The following is an 18,502-nucleotide window of genomic DNA, read 5'->3' as shown; positions in this document are numbered from 1 at the left end:
TTCCGTACATTACTACTGGGAAAACCATAGCTTTAACTATACGGACCTTTGTCGGCAAGGTGATGTCTTTGCTTTTTAACATCCAGGTTAGACTACAGTAATGTGTTGTATTTAGAGCTACCTTTCAGAATGATTTGGAAACTTCAACTGGTACAAAATGCGGCCTCCTGGCTACTAGTTTGGTGTAATATATTTATTACACAAATTTTGTGCCAGCATATTTCCAGGACTAATTAAAGTGCAGGTGATGACCCGTAAAGCCCTAAGCAGTTTAAGGACCATCTGCACCCATATCAACCTGCCAGTAGGCTAAGATCTACCTTGTATGACCATGTTGAGAAGCTTGATACTGAAACGTTTTTAAGCAAACAACAGCAACAATGCAAGTGAACATAAAAAAGTGATGTTACCACCCACAGTCTAAAATTGCCCATTCTACCACCTCAGGATTCTTCCACAGATAATCTCATTCTGTTGCATGGATGAACCAGACTCAGAGGTGGTCACCAAAGGAAATGCTTCATGTGAATATAATTACCGTATTGGCCCGAATATAAGCCACACTTTTTTTTTCCAAATTCCAACTGTGAAAAGTTAAAGTGCGGCTTAAATCCACGACCTTACAAAAATTGGCTTTTACAATATCACTGTAGGATTTTCTTCAACATTTGCCATTTACGTGTGTGTGTGTGCCTGCGGAATTTTAAGGGAGTGGCTTATTTGCGGTTGCGGCTTATATTCGGGCCAATACAGTAAACACCATGAGTTAGGTTTAGACTTGCTGTGGTTCAGTGGATGCTCTCACTGGAGCAAGAGTGAGAGTGATCTTCACAAATTATTCCTTAGCTCTACATGGGAAAAACAGGAATTGGGGGAAGTCAGGTGAAGTCTGAATCTAAGAGGAGGCATAAACAATGTTGTTTCTTCCACCATTCCACACACTGTTGGCAGAACATTGCTATGAACAAGGGTCCCAGATTTCCATCACTGTCAGCAGCTGAACAACATGGGGGTGTTAATGAGCTTTATTATACTCACTTCTTGGCTAATAGCAGAAATAACTCTATATGTGCCAGCAGTTCAGCATAAGAGTTTAGTTTTATTTACACAGCAGTGTGGGATATTATATATTAATGATGCCCCCTTGGTAATGTGCAGCTTTCTGATAGAGGACCACAATTTACTGAGCAACAGCCCCTACTGAACCAGTGAACAACTTACTTTGACGAACTTAGTAAATGAGCTTTGAGCTGTCTCAATAAGCACAGCAATTGTGAGGAACAAAGGATGAAACCTGCACTCTTTAGATTTCCTCCATGCTATAAGTGTGCCGTGTGCCTATATTCTGTAATTAGATCCATGGGGTGCATTTTTTTATATGAAAGAATCTTATTCACTGCACAAAATGAAGTGGTGGAGGAGTACATGTGGCAAGTCTGCCAATGCAGAAATTATGACATAAATAATACCCACATTTCAGAGTAATAAGAGAAGTACCATGTGCCAGTGTAAATGTGTAGAACTAGATCAGACAATACTTCTCCCCTAACCTAAGCCATCAGGTGGTTTTCCCATGGAGGCATATTGAATTTGGTGGATCTCTGAATGTTCTGGGGAATTTTGCAGGATATAGTCAGATTTTTTATGAAAAAAATGATTTCCACTGTTGTGCTGTAGAGATCCTGGCAGCTAACAGCTTCGATGTCAAAAGTTCCTTTTGGTGAAATGTCGTCATAGAGTCTGTCCACATATTTAGTAGGAAGAGAAATGTGAATGTGTGTTTTAATAATTTCCCACATCTCTTGATGAATTTCATTCCAGAATAAAGCATTTTCACCTGAGAGAGGAAAAAAGTCCCCATCACCTTTCCCAGCAGTTTGTTGATGTGTTATAATAATATGTGAATGGGTGTGTGATGCTACCAGTGTAGAATTTTTAAGGAACACATGTTGCAGATACTGATTTGTATGGCTTAAATTTTTTATTGAGTTAGTTAGATATCACCTTTCATCCAAAGATCACAGAGCGGTTCACAACTTAAAAATACAAAATGAGAACACAAAGTAGTTAATATAACAAAAACGAAAACAATCCAACCCCACAACACATTTAAAAGGCCATAGAATGTTAATCAGTCAAAGTCCGGGTTGAAGCAAAATGTTTTTGCCCAACGCCTAAAGATATATAATGAAGTGCAGTTGGGCCAGGATTGGTGTAATATGCTCAAACCATCTTGTCTTGGTGAGCAGCCTGGCTGCCGAATTCTGTACCAGCTGAAGTTTCCAAACCATCTTCAGAAGCAACCCCACATATAACATGTGGCAATAATCTAACATAGAGGTTACCAGAGCATAGCCAACAGAATGTAGGCTAAACTGTCCAGATACGAGAATAGCTGGGCCACTGAGGTTGCCATTGCGATTTTCAATGGAAACAACAACAAAACCCTGAATTTAAAAACACACAACTTTAAAAGCAGTTAAAAACAATTTAAAACTTTTCAGGACAACCAGGACAATAATGACAGCAACAAAACCTGCTAAACAATACCCTAACTCAAAGACATGCCCTCTAACAAGATACTCTATAGGCAGAAACAGTCTTAATCAGATAAGAAAATGCATATACAACTAGGTGCTATGTATGCAGTTACTCTTTCAGACTTAGCACCTGGGCTGCACATATAGAAGCCTATTTTCATACTGATGATTGGCTCTTTTGGAGGAGAAGTGCAAGGTTGGGCACAAAGAAACATTTCACTATCATATTTAAGTAAACAAAGAAATCATATCACTTTAAGCCATAAGCAGAAATGCCACCAAACAAGCAAGGGCTAGACATACAATGCAACCAGAAATAGGCCTATCTAGATAGGAAACTATGGATACAAAATCAGGTACTGAATCAGTACCTGGGCTGCACATATTGAATCCTTAAAAAAGAACAAAAAGAATCTTGATTATTATCTTTTCTGGAAGAGTCGAAGAGGGTGAGATACACCCCTTGCTCTTTCTACAACACCGGACAAGGGTGTTTTCATGCATGGCAAAAATATTGTGCAGTACCTTGGTTGCCAGAGGATATCAACGACACAGCCCTTAGTTTTTCAGTTCAAGTAATTTTTAATTTGTACATATTTTGTGAATATGTTTTCACAAAATAATAATTATGCATTCAGAGCATTCTACATAATAAGCGTGGTCACAGAAAGTACCTTTGCATATTGAGGCTTGGGACAAACCATTCCCAAACAATGGTTACTTCTTGGAAATGAATGAATGAACGAACAGTGCAATCCTATACCTGTCAATTCAGAAGTAATTCCTTTTGAGCTCAGTGGGACTTAGTCACAGGTAAGTGCATATAGCATTACATTCCTTTGTCCTCCACATGCACTTCTGAATCATTATTCTGAATAAGAATCCTATTGTCATGATACAAAGTGTTGTCAAAGCTACCAGTAGTTTGTTGTTGTCGAAATCTTCTTCTGTAGACAATATAAAGTGCAGTGCCTGCACCAATGAGGATGAGGATGAAGAACACTGGGAAAACCACCTTTATAACTCTGCCACGTGCTGATGCAGAACTATCTTCTTGCTCTGCCAATGGGGGGAAATGTAATATATATAAAAATATAATAGATAACACTGAATACGTTATACTATGGCAAACCAGTGACAACCCCCTTGTAAGAAGAGGAGGGATGTCTGAATGGTATTTGCTGCACATAAGCATAGTGTGCTGAGAACTTACCAGCCAATGAAATGGTCACCTGACTGCAGGGAGGGAAGGGGATGCAGAAGCAGAAAAGATGCACTGGAGTAGCTCAGATTCCTCAGTACATCCTTTTTTTAAAAAGAAAAGAGCTTTGGCAGGCTGTGAAGGAATCCAGCCCAAAAGAAGTTGGATGTTGCAATGCAAATGAAAAAAAACCCAAATGTCAAGGAAATAGTATACCTTCCCCCAGTTGCCTTTGCACTACATCTTAAACAGGATAACATTATTCTGTGTATGTGCATATAAAAGAGGATTTGCCCTTTGTGCTTCCATCTTGCACATGAAACACTATAGAATATTCCATTACAATGAGATCTCTCACCCACTCCCCAACTGTCCTGCTTCATAGTAGCAGTTTTTCACAAGGAAGGTGAGTTGCCATCATTTTCCCCCAGTCGGGAAATGTATTAGTGCCTACATACATTGAAGAATTTTTGCTAGGAGAAGGTTCAGTTGTTAATTTCTGCCTGCCTGTGTGTGGTAGGAACATGGGGGAAATTTGATTTCACATATAAAGGTGAACCTACCAAATCCACACTTTCTAAAATAACACACAAACTGAAACACAGCTATTGTTTGGAATTCACATCTATCTGAATATTGTGATGCAGTTCTCTAACCAAACAATGTCTACAAAAATGCATATAGCAGAGCAGAGGGCAGTTTTGAGAGTACTTAGAAATACATATTATGCACATGGCTTAGAAATTCTGAATATTAAACAGTATATAAAAAGAAACAAACGAATACTGAAGACATTATTACTTCAATGGGGGTTTAAACCCAGTCTTACCTGTACTTTCTGTAGGTGACTTAGTTGTTTCTTCAATAACTGTAAAACAAAAGAAATGTTTAAGGTGTGTGTGATTGTTGTGTGTATCTATTTATCATCTATCTAATAGCAAACTACAGGAGCAAATGTTCTCAACATAGTAGGGAAGACAGGTATGCAAGACTGTATTATTAACTTTTATTATTTTTTTAGCTCAAAGCTTTGATTAGCAATAAATTGAGCCAGACTAAGGTGGAGGAGTAAAAGGAAAGTTAGCTTGCTTGCCAGCAAATTAAGCCACCATTATCTACAGGTGAAACTTGAAAAATTAGAATATCGTGGAAAAGTCCATTTATGTAAGCAATTGTTTTCATTAGCTACTGGAGTTTAATATATGAGATAGACTCATGACATGCAAAGCGAGATATGTCAAGCCTTTGTTTGTTATAATTGTGATGATTATGGCATGCAGCTGATGAAAACCCCAAAGTTGAGATTGTTAATTTGGGGTTCTCATCAGCTGTACGCCATAATCATCACAATTAAAACAAATAAAGGCTTGACATATCTTGCTTTGCATGTCATGAGTCTATCTCACATATTAGTTTCACCTTTTAAGTTGAATTACTGAAAGAAATGAACCTTTCCACGATATTCTAATTTTTCGAGTTTCACGTGTATAATAAAAAATGTAGGAAGGGTCAATTGACCATTCAAATATTGTCAGATAATGGATTCTACCACATGAGTAGCTTTTAAAAATTGAAATGAATGTTAAATTCTCACAAGTTAGAAAAGGGTTTAAAATGTGAATGGTTCACTGAACGATTCTTCTCTTTAGCTATTGTTCTGGAACACCAGGGTCAAGTTACAGAAATAACTTTCAAAAACTAAATGTCAGCTTTTAAAGTCAGTTGTGTTAAGTAAGCAGAAAGCCATTTCAAGCATCATTTGACAATGAACAAATAGGTGGCCAGGTGACATTATCAAATTGACTGGAGTGCCTAGAAACAAACAACATGGAATGGATTTAATGGGGAATGTGGGGGGCAAGGAGAGGGAGTATACTGAAAGGATTGCATTCAAGTAGACTGGGCCCTTGGACCTCCTATTTATTTCTCTGCTTGGTATACTTATATCCTGCACTTATTCCTAAGAGATTAGGGCAGTTTACATATGGCTTGAGGTAGTATCATATCCAGGTAACTTCCAGACCTGCTTAGCTTTAGTATAACTGCTTCTTATGCTTTCAAATTGGACCCTCTGCATTTCTCCCTCAGCTGATTGCATTGTTCTTGTTAAGAAAAGTGTTGCAGCAAAAGTAATTTATTTTGAAACAAGTCCTGCTGGTTTCATTGGCATGGAATTGTCAATAAATGTGGCACACTTGTAGCTCTCTGCCAAGAACCGATCCCCTGTAGACTGAAATATATCACCTTTTGGAACGAATGTCTCAATAAACTAACCTTCTGCTTTTCCATCCATTGTAATAAATTGCTACCTACAAGTCTTATCTGAGGTTTTATTACAACCAAGAGATATATAACTCTTGTGAAATAAATAAGCAATTATTATCCATTTACCACGTTTGTATTTCAACTTTTCCAGAAATAGCTTAGTGTGCTGCACATTTTTTACCCTTCTATTTAATACTCAGAGGAGAAACTAGAGCAAAACTGATTCTTGATGGGACATTCCTGGGTAAACAAGGACTCTGTCAGTCAGTTCCTTTGTCTCTTGCCTAGTATAAACATTGAATTCTGGAGATATGGCAAGGTCTGGGGGGGGGGGGGTTTAGGTCTGCACTCCTGCTTCTCAAGATCCTTCCTTGGGGGTAATGGACAAAAAAGAAAAGGGGACTACTAAAGTCACCAAATCTGTTTCTTTAAGTAAAATTGCCCTGGAGAGTCTTAAGTCACTCTTTTGCAACTGAAGAGTACAGATGACTGGAGAGGGTCTTATCACTTAGAGATTGGGGTGAGTGTAATAATATTACAGGGAAAGCAGTAGCCCCCCTCTTTTTTCAGGCTTTGGACCCTGATATGTCACATCATGAAAAGAACATGAATATGCACCTCAGATAGGACATTTGCTTCCAGATGTGCTTCTTTCAATTAAAAAAATATGTTACTCTTTAAAAATGGGGACCAAGTTTTGAATTTGAAATGTTCAGTCTGTTCACTCAATCCCTATGCTTAGCAAGATCAGGCATGGTGACCTGAGCCTTAAAACTGTCAAAGTGGAATCTATTAAATGGTTTTTTCCTTTTGAATAAAAGGAACGATTTATTAAAATGTTGAATATACCCATTCTGAGGACTGTAAATAATAGTGGGAACCTTTGCTATTATATATTTATCAAATGTTAATAGCATTACATTATCAAATATAGAAGGAGCGAAAATGATTATTCTCTAGCTTTGGGTCTATCTTTTACCATTTGTTGTTAGAGAGTAGATGACTGGAAGTTCCAGTAAGGTCTGCCAGAAGTTGAAAAGAGAATGGGAAGTAACAAAGAGTATGGAGGACACATAAACAAAAAAGAGGACCAATTTGATGGAATGTGCAAGAAAAAGAAAGGCAGTTGGGAAAAACTGCATCCCCCCCCAAACAACAACAACAACAACAAACCAAAACACTGAGAACTTGCTAGTAAGGATAGAACAAGGTAGAATATTATAAACATGCCGAGACAGGAAACAGCCCCTCTCTGAGCAGTAGACTCACAGAAACACCTTCGTTACACAACTTTAAGAAGAGGGCAGATAAAGAGATGACGCGGATAAACTTCTAGTAATATGAATCTAGCCAGAAAACAATTACACAAGACTGTCCTAAGACATCCACTGTAGTTCTATACAACTCACCTCAACAGTTAAATACTGTTTTGAGTAAGAATTACTGCTAATTAATAAGAAAATGTCTTACTTTTGTGTCTTTTACAAATAAATCCGTTAGAATATCTGCAGCGTCCCTTGTACCACTCCCCATTATCTGCCTTCATGTAAGCGCAGATGTTGCTATAGTAAGAGAAATCTTCAGGCTCTAATGTGGGCTCATCCGCTTTCCAGTTGACAAAATCCACTTCAGTCTTATCTTCCCACAACCATTCTCCTAATTATTAAAATCAATAGATGCTGTAATGACTAAAAAGGGAAGGAGTAGCACAAAGATTGAAAGGTGTTCTATATGGAAACACACTTTAAAAACACACTCACCATTTTTAATTTGGAAAATATGCAAGCAACCAGCAATATTATATCAGAACACTGAATACACTAATGGTATGGGGAGAATGTCTGATTTCTGGCTACAGTGCCCCCCCCCCCGCATTTCCCCAGACCATATTGAACTCTGTTTTTGACTGGGAGCAGCTTTTTTTTAAATAGACAACATAGAAGTGTCAGGAGCAGCTTTTTTTTAAATAGACAACATAGAAGTGTCATGGGAACAAGGACTGCTCACACTGCTCGGGATCAAAACCAGATTAGATGTAGTATTTATTTTTTAAACGGACTAGTAGATACATCTCTTTTTCTCCTTTCTCTAAACTAGCAATTACAGGCAGGGCCCCATTTACATGGGAGTTACATTCGAAGACATCGCGTGTGTTGGTGAAATCGTGTATAATTGAAACCCATTGAAAATAGCCAGCAAAAACCCCATCCCAACCCCGTTCTGCCCTTTTAGTGACATTTCAGTGGTGTCTTTATGACGTTTCCAGGTCACTTCTGCATTTGGTGTGATGCTCGTATAGAGGTACACGGTCAAACACATACTGAATGCGCATAAGGGGGGGGGGCTGACTGTACCTATTTTTCATACCCAAAACTCTTTTACTAGATCAGTACCCAAAACTCCCACAACTATTTTGGAAAAATGGTTGGCTCTGCTTTTTCATAAAGTGAACTTTAACATGTAGATGCCATTTCCTAATGTAGACTGTTCTTCTTCTAATCTGAAGCTACAGTATAACTTCAAGCACACTTACTTCAAGCTCAATGGGAACAACAGACTTATTTTTTTAGTTTGCTAAGCTAAATACAAATATTCTGCTTTCCAACATCCCTTTTTGGGCAAGGCTCTGGAGCGTATGGTGGCATCTCAGCTCCATTGGTTTCTGGAGGAGACGAATTATCTAGATCCATTTTAATCTGTTTTCAGGCCTAGCTATGGGACAGAGATGGCTTTGGTAGCCTTGGTGGATGACTTATGACAGGAACTGGGGAGTGTGTCGCTGTTGGTTCTGCAGGACCTCTCAGTGGCTTACAATACCATTGACCATGGTATCCTTCTGGGCCACCTTGCTGGGATGGGACTTGGAGGCACTGTTTTACAGTGGCTCTAATCCTTCCTGGAGGACTCCTGGGGGTACTGGGAGACTCCTGCTTGATGCCTTGGCCACTGGCCTGCAGGGTCCCTCATTGTTCTGTTCTGTTGCCTATGCTATTTAACATTTACATGAAACCACTGAGAGAGGTTGTCCAGAATTTTGATGTGCCGTGCCACCAGTTTGCCACCAGTTTGCTGATGACACCCAGCTCTATTTCTCCTTTCCACCTAAATCCAAGGAAACTGTCTCATTTCTAAACTGGTGTCTGTCTTCAGTAATTCCAGCAAAGCTGTTTGACAAACTGTGTTATAACATTAGTCTATTTCTAGCAAATTGTAAGTTTTCCAGTTACTACCTATGGCTGTACATGCTGCCATTAGAAGATGCGTTACAAGTTCTGTGCTTTTTAACTGTTCAATTTCTTCCATATATTAGCTAAGGCAAAAGAAAATGGAAAACTCTGAGATGTAATTAAAGAAATTCCCTGGGCAACATTTTTCCAAAACAACTTCACCTTTGAACATTCCCACCACATATGCCTATACATTCTTATGCTGGTGTGACCCCTCAAGCACATAGAAGAACTGTTGGGCTTGATGTATGAAGGTTTTCTGGGAGTTAGGTATCATCTGAGCTCTTTCACTTCCAAAAATATTTAGTTTTAACCAATTTTTACCTTCTTGTATTGCATTTCTTGTAAACCACATAGAGAATATTATATATAAATTGTTTTAATAAATAACCATATTAGAAATAAATATTATAAATGTTATTATAGTATAAAAATTGACTGTAAAACAGTTACCTTCAATATTTCTAATTAATCCTATCCAATAATTCCAACGTGTGTTTTGCTGTGTGTGCTCCACTAAAAAATTCAGTTCAGCTAAATCTTCTATAGAAGCCAAGGTGCTACCTAGGAAACATCAGATGAGTTAAATTCTTAATTCATTAAGAATTTGTCGTACCACCTTTAATTTATTTAAATAAATACAATTTTCATACTGCATACTTATATCATTGTAAATTGCTCTGGGACCTTAGGGGCAGGTAAGACGACACAGAAACAACAACATATTTAATAGATATACACTGGCAAAACTGACCTAAACACCAGCAAGAACTTTCTGACAGTAAAAATTGTTCAACAGTGGAAAAGACTCCCATGAGAGGTGGTGGATTCCCCTTACTTGGAAGTTTCTAAGCAGAAGTTAGATGCCCACCTGTAATGCATGATCATAAATCAGCTTAGCAGTAAAGCACTGCTGCTGGCACACACAATTTTTGTTTCCCCACAGCGCTTCTCTGGCCCCAATGGAGCAACATTCTATCTGGGCTCAGAGGTACTGCGGAGGAAATAAAATGGAAAGTTAATAAATGTGTGTGTGGGGGGGTGTGTGGCATGTGGCTTTTTAACACCCCCACCACCACCCAATGAACTTTTATTCAGTAAGATTCATACATGAATCTCTTGGTTGGATAAATGAGGATGATAAGTAGAAGAACAGAACAACACACCTCACACAGAAGCACCCAACAATAGAAAGATTTATTATTAGGGATCAGCACAGCCAGGCATTTGCTGATGGCCTGAGCTCTCTGAAGGACAAACCACCTGTTCTTCCAATCTTCCCTCAACCTGGCCTCTCCCAAAGGAGGTCTGGGCAGCATTGTTAGCCAGAAACCCTACTTGCTGTGCCTTGCCATTCTATAGTACCTCCAAGGACTACAGGGTCAATTCCAGGCTTCCTTCCTTCCTGCTTTATCATCATAGCAACCCAGTGAGACACATTAAGCTAAAAGGTGGGGAATTGGCCCAAGGCATCCAGTGAGGTTTGTGGGTGAGCAAGAATTTGAATCTCTGTCTCTCTGGCCAAAGTCCAAGGCTAAAATCCTGTACCCACTTACTTAGCTATAGGCCCCATTGAACTTGATGGGACATATTTCTTGATAGACATGCATAGGATAGGACATCCCTGCAACACCATCCACTTGCCACATTGGCTTCACATGCTAACTAGGAGTCTCCTAGCATGGAAAATTTATGTCATGATCTAATTCAAAATGATACCCACCTAACTGAGAACATTTGAAGTATGCTGTCGGGCGATCAAACCAGCCAGTGTAGAATTTATAGCAATGTGCCCGAAAAGGAACCCAAGATATCGGGTTCTGTTTTGATTCAGGGCATTTTCCTGGTGCCTGTGGAGGTTCAGTTGGGATTTTGCCTATTATGAAACAAGTATTTTATTTATTTTAAGTAAGTATATTAGAAACCTATAAATACTAAGGATGTGCAAACAAACCCCAAATCATGAGATGAAGCAGAATATCAAGGTGGCCTCTTGGGCTAGTAAAAAGTGAAACGAGATGTCTGCAACTTTGCACATCTCAAAGCAGGACCCTCAGAAGAGCTTCATGGTGCCAATCCAGGCATTAAAAAAATGTTGCAGACAAGTGTCCAGAACATCAGCATGAGATGACGGGGGAAAGGAGAGCAAATATGAGACTGGGAGGGGGCAAGGAGGGAAAGTTGTGCTGTGATTGACAGGTTAAGCATATAACCAGAGGCAATAATTTTACACAGAAAGTGAATAATTTAATTCTTTCCCTCTGCAGAATCAATTTTAAAGGTGCCTAGCAAAATAACTCCTAGACTGATAGCAGGTTTCTTACCTACAAACTATCATGTCTGTATTTTTTCAGATCAATTTATTGACAAAACGCTAGGGGATATCAAGTGATTTTTTTATACCCATCCAAAAACTGTTACAGCTGTCCCAGGAGTGCCAGCTTGAATAAAATATTGGGTGGGGGGGGGGGAGGAGGTAAGCCCCGCCCCACATAATCAATGACATGATGTGGCACACACACACTCATGCCATTTGAATGGCAATGCCAATCAACTTGGTGGGCAGCCCCCTCAAATATTTTATTAATATTTTATTAATATTATTATTTAAATTAATCTCATTTGAGTCATAGCCAAAACCATTGTCAGTACATGGCATCCTTGGGCACAGTGGCAGGGCCCACCAGTAATACCTGCTTTGCCTCCCTACCCTGCTGCACATGGGCTTCCAGCAGATGCTACATTAGAAGCATGATGAGAAATTGTAAGGAAGACTGGGGGGGGGGGATGTGTGTGTGCTTGGTGCTCATCAGAGCATCCTTGCCACCACCTGGTAAGCCCAGCAGAATGATGTCCCAGCATAGGGTGATTTGCCCATCAGCTGGTGCTTTGCCAGAAATGTCTCTGGTTTCACCTCAGATCGTATAAATCTTTCGCCTTTTACAACTATTTGTAATATTACAAGTCATTGCTCTCTGAGAAATCAATGCCCTGAATGGAAATAAAATGGCCACCAAAAGAAAGAAAGAAGAAAGAATCCTCTTAATCAAATGTAAGCTATTCTAAATCCCATAGACTTCAATGGTAGGTTAACAGTGCAACCCTATGAGAGTTTACTCAAAGTAACGTTCACTGAGTTGCATGGAGCTTACTCCTGTGTTAATATATATAGGGTTGCTGCCTTAAAAACACTTGCCCAAGTCTCTTCAATTGAAATCAATGGGGACTAAATGTGGTTACCAAACCCTAGGTTACTTTTTGTAACTCCATCATATTTTTGTTTGCCTGACCGTTATGGCCTGATGGTTCGAACTGTAACAGTTATTTCCATATGAAAGAGGCAGAAGTTCCAGGAGCACATTTATCAGCTCTATCTTCAAATGGAGAAGGCAATGTCCCATAAAAAAATACATTCCTTTGCTTACCATGATGCTGCTCACAGACAGTGAAGAATGTTTCACTGCAATTTCCTGTTTTCCAGTGACCATCAGGGTGTAAGTAGACACATGCTATTTTCTGCTTTGGCTCTTCAGGACCCCAATCAGTATATACTAGTTTCTGGTTGCTTATCCACTTGTAATGCTCACCAGTCTAAAATTCAAATGCACATTGGAACAACACATGCTGGCTTAGAAAAAAAACAACACTTTGACATTTGCATCCCAGAACATGAACTCCACATTATTTACTTTTTCTCCTTTTCATTTTATTTACACACACTCACACACACCATCATCTTTCGGGGCGTTAACTGAGAGTACTACTATATGGGTGACATCAGAGATAATACCTATACTATTTAACATCTAAATGAAATAGGCAAGGTGTTATCCAGGAATATGGAGCATGGTGTCATCAGAATGCTGATGGCACACAGCTCTGTTTCCCCTTTCCATATGAATCAGGAGAGGCTAGGAAAGTGTTGAACTGGTGTTTGGAAGCAGTAATGGGTGGGGGTCAATAAAAGGACTGAATCCTGATAAGTTGTAGGTGTTGTAGGTGGACAGTTCCTATGTCAAAGAATTTGGTTGACAACCTTCTCTGGGAGGAGTTTCCTTGTGAAGGAACAGATTAACAGTTTGGGAGTACTGCTGGATTCCAACTTATCACTGGAGTCTCAAATGGCTTCTGTGGCTAGGAGTGTTTATGTCCAGGTTAGGCTAAGCTGCTAGCTACAGCTGTTCCTGGGCCACAGTAGTAGGGTCTCAGTTGCCCATGCTCTGGTGACCTCTCACATGGACTTCTTTAATGTGCCTGCTCTTGAATATGACCTAGAGGCCACAGCTATTGCAGAATGTGGCTGCTAGATTGGTGGCAGCATAATGGGATATGTCACCACATATCATCACTCTGCAATGGCTGCCAGTAACCTACCTGGCAGAGTTTGTCGTGCACCCAGACCACGCAGAATCACCCTCCCATCACATCAGCCACATCTCTTCCTTTAGAAGAAGAAGAAAACCCATCCACTTAGCAGCTCCTTGCTGCAAGCTACATAGGCAGCCAAACCAGGCAGCTTCAGGTGCATGAGAAAGCTCTCTGCGGAGTTTGTCATGCACCCAGACCAAGCAGAATCACCTCCCATCACATCAGCCAATGTGAATACATGTGTATGTGGCCCTGCTTACTGTTTGATTCTTATGGCTGGGTTTCAGCCTGAAATGGGAGCACCGGAGCAGCCTTAAAGCATTTTGCAAAAGCACTGTTTGAAGCAGTTTGAACTTTTCTTTAAAGTGAGTGGGTGGGCAGTGGCCAGTAGCCATGGTAGCAGGTTGGGTGGCATAGAGGACTCTCCCCCACCGCAGTACCCCTATGTGCTCATAGGTAACCCAGATTATATCCAAAGCTGTTTGTGGGAAGTAATGCTGAGGGTATTTTCAATGAAGTCATCTATTAAAAGTTCTGTGCTTTCTATCTATGCTCTCAATACAAGCCCTTGATGTGGATAAGCAGGTTTATGTTCATATATATCACATGTTCTTACCATATTGCTGTTTAAGCCAATCCACACAGGCTCCTTGTATTTTAACACCTGTAGCAATAAGAACGATTGGATGTATGGATTCACAATGCTGGCAAGCTCTGACTGTTCAGAATGACATTTTTTCCTGGCCGCTTCCCATGTCATTTTGGGGCCAGTGAGAGAGTAACTGCTATTCCCAAAAACAGCATAGCCAGAGGCTGAAATTGTCGTTTCAGGGTGTGATAATGCAGGGTCTATAGGAAAGTAATAAAGAGAAAGGGCAGAGATCAGTTTAGACTGTACACCATCCTAAAATTTGATTTCACTTGATACTGAAATTTCAGAATGCCATTATCTCCTAAGTTTTAACATCTCAAAGTACTAAAAATCTGAAGTGAAACATTAAAAGAAGCATAGCTGTGCATGCACACGAAAGCTCATACCAAGAAGAGGAAGTGTGCATGCACACGAAAGCTCATACCAAGAACAAACTCAGTTGGTCTCTAAGGTGCTACTGGAAAGAATTTCCTATTTTGTTTCGATTAAAAAACCTTGAAAATCAACATTTTAAAAGTTAACAATAACATTACAAGAAAGTTCTAGTTAGAGATGATATGGGTGAGGCCTCAGAATACATTTTCTTTAAAGTTACAAAAAGTCAAGTTCTTAACATGTAATCAACAGGCCCTTTTGAAACATATCTTCATTTCTTTCCAGAGAAGTCAAGAGACTTCAATTAGCTTCCTACCTGCCATCCTTCTCAGATGATAAAACTTTAGTTCAGTCATTCAAAGTGGACTTTCTTCTTATATTCAAATGAATTTGCATAGGTCATAGGAGAAGCATATCACTTTGAACAGGGCTAGATACTACAACATTAAACTGAAAAATCTTGTGCCAGCATCCTCCTCCTGCCTGTCCTAGAGATGATGTGTAAAAAAATGAGGCATATAATTGTGGCAACTCTTTGGCATTAGAGTTCACCTCTATGCATCTATAAAAACAGGTTCTCATGACTGCTGCTCCCCTAACCCCTGCCAGCTGATTTATACTGGTGAGTGTGGAATGTCTTATGCATTTAGAGCTTTCAATGTTGTTTTCCTTTTGATCAATATGGCATGGAAAACTGGCTTTGGATTCCATCAGGCAATCTGAATTTTTTTTAAAAAAATCTGTTACTTCTCTTCAAAAAACATACCAGAGTTTCTTTGGCAAATGTAGGATTTTTTAGCAGAACACGGTCCATCCTTCCAGTTTCCTGCCAGCTTTTCAGGCTCCTTCATCATAAAAACACAGTCTTCCTAAGGAATAAAAATATAACAAAGGAAGGAGTAACACAAGAGCCACCTATAACATGTAGGGTTTGATAATTTTGTAACATAATATGCTTTTCTACTACTTAAACTAGATGAAAATATTAATTATACTTTTTTGAGCCAAGTTTGTAGATTATTATTTCTCACTTCTTATAATGTCCTGTTGAATCCAGCCCAGAAACAACCTCCACCACTTAATGACTGCACGATTATCTTTGTGATTCTAGGATCAGCGATGGTGTGAAGTTCACACCAAAACCTGACTAAACAGACAGTGCAAGTTTGACAGCACCAGGTATCCTATCTCTGAACCCTACTTCTGAGAAGGAATATGTAACTGATTGTAACGGATCTGCCCTTAGGCAGGGTATGGTCAGGAGCCCAGTGTGTTGGGAGTTAACATACACTCTATGTGACTGGCGGGCAACTCGCAGGAGGCGGGACTTTTCACCCTTTAGAAGGAGGGAGCGGCAGTTGGTCAGGAGGGAGAAAGAGGGAATGAGTGGTGACTGAGGGAGAGAAGGTTAGAGACCAGGATAGTGGTGGGTAGGTTAGGCTAGGTCGAAGGTTTAATATGTTATTCTGAAGAGAAAACCTCTTATGCGTTTACGAAACTACGTTTAAACATTTGATGCTCTGAAACCGTTATGCTCTATAAAGAAAAATAAAGACTAGTTTTGTCGCTATAAATCAGTCGTCGTCAATTTGTGGGTCCAGCGGGTTATAAACTGCTCATGAAGAGGTGAACCCAGGGAAGAGGCCAAACTGTCCTGCGGGGTGTTAGTTTGTGTCTTAGGGGTTTCACTCAGGAGGGGCTGGCGGGCTGAAACATCGTGTAATGCCACTGAGTTGCTAAAAGGGTTTAGCAGACTGATACAGTGAGGGATCTAGAGAGAGAGACCCTGAGGCTGTAGGCAAAAAGGTGTTTAACCCCTGAAGCCCAGAACAAGGATTATAAACGGCCGCGGCAGCTGGACAAATACATTCCGGTTACTAAGATACTCCCGTTTTGTATCTACCAGGGAGTTTACTTCTTTGACGGACCTCCGAGGGACAGGTGGGGGGGCTATTTAGTCTGACACCTGAGCAATAAAAAAATTAAAAATAAACAAACTTAGTAACAGGGGAGGGGAGTGTGAAAGGGAGGTTCATTGCACTGATGCATGCTGATGTTTCCAGGAAGTGGGGCAGGGTAGCAGGGCCAGCTATAAAACTGCTTAGGTGATACCTATCTGTTGCTGGTGCAACACTTTTTCAGACTAGCTCCTTGGCTTGAGACACCTATGCTTCTTACCTGAATGGACAACTCTCCTTGTTTTCTCATCAGCTCTGCCCTATTAGCAACTCCTCTGACTCACCAGGAAACAGGGAATCTTTCAGTTTTAGTGTTGGCAGGAATAGTACACATTGAGTACCCCAACCAGTATGTTACATTTCCACACAAGTGGTGTATTCAGTTAGTGCTAAGGTGAATGTTCCATCAGCACAAGTATTTCTTCTTGTGCAATAGAACCTTCTACCTGTCTCCTTCCTCCATGTGCTCCCTACAATCAGTTTATGGGGCTCCCCGGTGCTCTGGAATAGATTTGGGGATGGCATAGTGGGATGAGATGGGGGAAATCCCCCCTTTTTTGCCAAAGCTGATCCTTTCCAGCCAAAATGTAGTTGAATATTGCGCCATGACGATGAATCAGAGATAATGTGAATTATTACAAGTCTAAGAGTAAGGTGCCCAGAAGGGCACTGCCTGAAAACTGGTCTGCAAAAAGAGTAGTAGTAATTGTATAGTTTTTATGTAGTTCTAGGGTGGTGCCTTTGACTCAATTGACCGTGAAAAATTGTGGAAGAAACTTGTTGAGCTAAAAATTGATCAACGCCTATTGATTCTAATACAAAATCTATATTCTTTTAATATTTGTCAAGTCAAACTTAATATTAAAGGTCATCTTTCGTCAGATATCCCAAACACAAAAGGGGTAAAACAAGGATGTATTCTTGCCCCCTTTCTATTTAATTTATTTTTATCAGATCTGCCAGATCACCTTCAAAAAATAGAATCACACGCCCCCAAACTTAATCAGAAACCTGGTCCTCTTTTACTATATGCTGATGGCGCTGTCTTGCTATCATTAACGAGCTTGGGTTTGAAACATCTTATACTTTCCCTGATCCTCTACTGTGAAATTAACAAACTCTCTATAAATTATGAGAAGACAAAAAAATTGGTCTTCTCTAATGGCTGGAAATTAGAGAAATGGAAAATAAGAGAGCAAGAAATCCAACAAGTGAAGATGTATAGATATCTGCGAATTCTATTCCAGAGCAATTTAGGGTGGTCTATCCATCGTACAAATGCTATAAAACAGGCAAAGTGTACCTCATCAGCTGTTACTCATTTTTATTATCAGAAAGGAAATCAATTTATCCCTGCGGCCAACCAGATATTCCAAGCAAAAGTGCTATCCCAGATATTTTATGGGATCCCACTATGGGTACAAGCATATAACAGTGACTTAGAAAAGATTCACTCTAGTTTCTTGAGACGTATCCTTGGACTCCCAAATGTTATTAAATATGAAACAATGTGTGCAGAATTAGGCATATACACAATGGAATACTGGGCCTGGACTACCGCTATAAAATACTGGCTGCGCTGCCATTTCCGCTGTCCACCATCAAGCCTGCTCTCTGACCTGCTTAAGGACTCCTATAAATCTAGATGGTACCAACTCCTAGAAAATAAAACCAGATCGATAGGCATCGAGCTGGAGCCCTTGTATAATTCAAGCGAGCAACAATGTCCTAAATAGACTAAAGGATGTTGAGAGACAAAATATTGCGGCAGCTGTAAATAAAATTTGCTCTCCCATATTCTATGATTTAAATATCTTAGATAGCAGGGTCAACTATGTTACTAAACTAATAATACCAGCCCAACGTAGGGCATTTATGCTGGCCTGACTGAATATCTTTCCCTCGACATTTGTCAG

At 39.8% G+C, this 18,502-nt stretch overlaps 1 protein-coding gene across 1 annotated transcript; it reads right to left on the bottom strand.

The window, feature by feature from the left end:
* Positions 1–3,297: 3,297 nt before the first annotated feature.
* On the bottom strand, positions 3,298–14,463 carry LOC117055982 (macrophage mannose receptor 1-like). The gene is made up of 7 exons (XM_033165952.1): positions 14,218–14,463; positions 12,659–12,824; positions 10,957–11,109; positions 9,687–9,797; positions 7,477–7,662; positions 4,571–4,609; positions 3,298–3,599 (listed from the first exon to the last, which is right to left on the bottom strand). The coding sequence occupies exons 1-7, from the start codon at positions 14,359–14,361 to the stop codon at positions 3,370–3,372; spliced, it is 1,029 nt and encodes a 342-aa protein (XP_033021843.1). The 5' UTR covers positions 14,362–14,463; the 3' UTR covers positions 3,298–3,369.
* Positions 14,464–18,502: the final 4,039 nt, after the last annotated feature.

This window comes from Lacerta agilis, chromosome 12, assembly GCF_009819535.1.
Source record: "Lacerta agilis isolate rLacAgi1 chromosome 12, rLacAgi1.pri, whole genome shotgun sequence".
NCBI classification, from domain to species: Eukaryota; Metazoa; Chordata; class Lepidosauria; order Squamata; family Lacertidae; genus Lacerta; species Lacerta agilis.
Note: the sequence above shows the minus strand (reverse complement) of the source record. Positions and strands in the feature narration are given on the sequence as shown.

Bases quoted from the DNA above. Each gene is read 5' to 3' on its own strand.
- LOC117055982 (XM_033165952.1), bottom strand. From the start codon at position 14,361: ATGACATGGGAAGCGGCCAGGAAAAAATGTCATTCTGAACAGTCAGAG. The intron at 11,110-12,658 runs GTAAGCAAAGGA...GTTTCATAATAG, and splicing joins TGTCTGTGAGCAGCATCATG to GCAAAATCCCAACTGAACCT. The intron at 4,610-7,476 runs GTAAGACATTTT...TTTGTTTTACAG, and splicing joins TATTTGTAAAAGACACAAAA to TTATTGAAGAAACAACTAAG.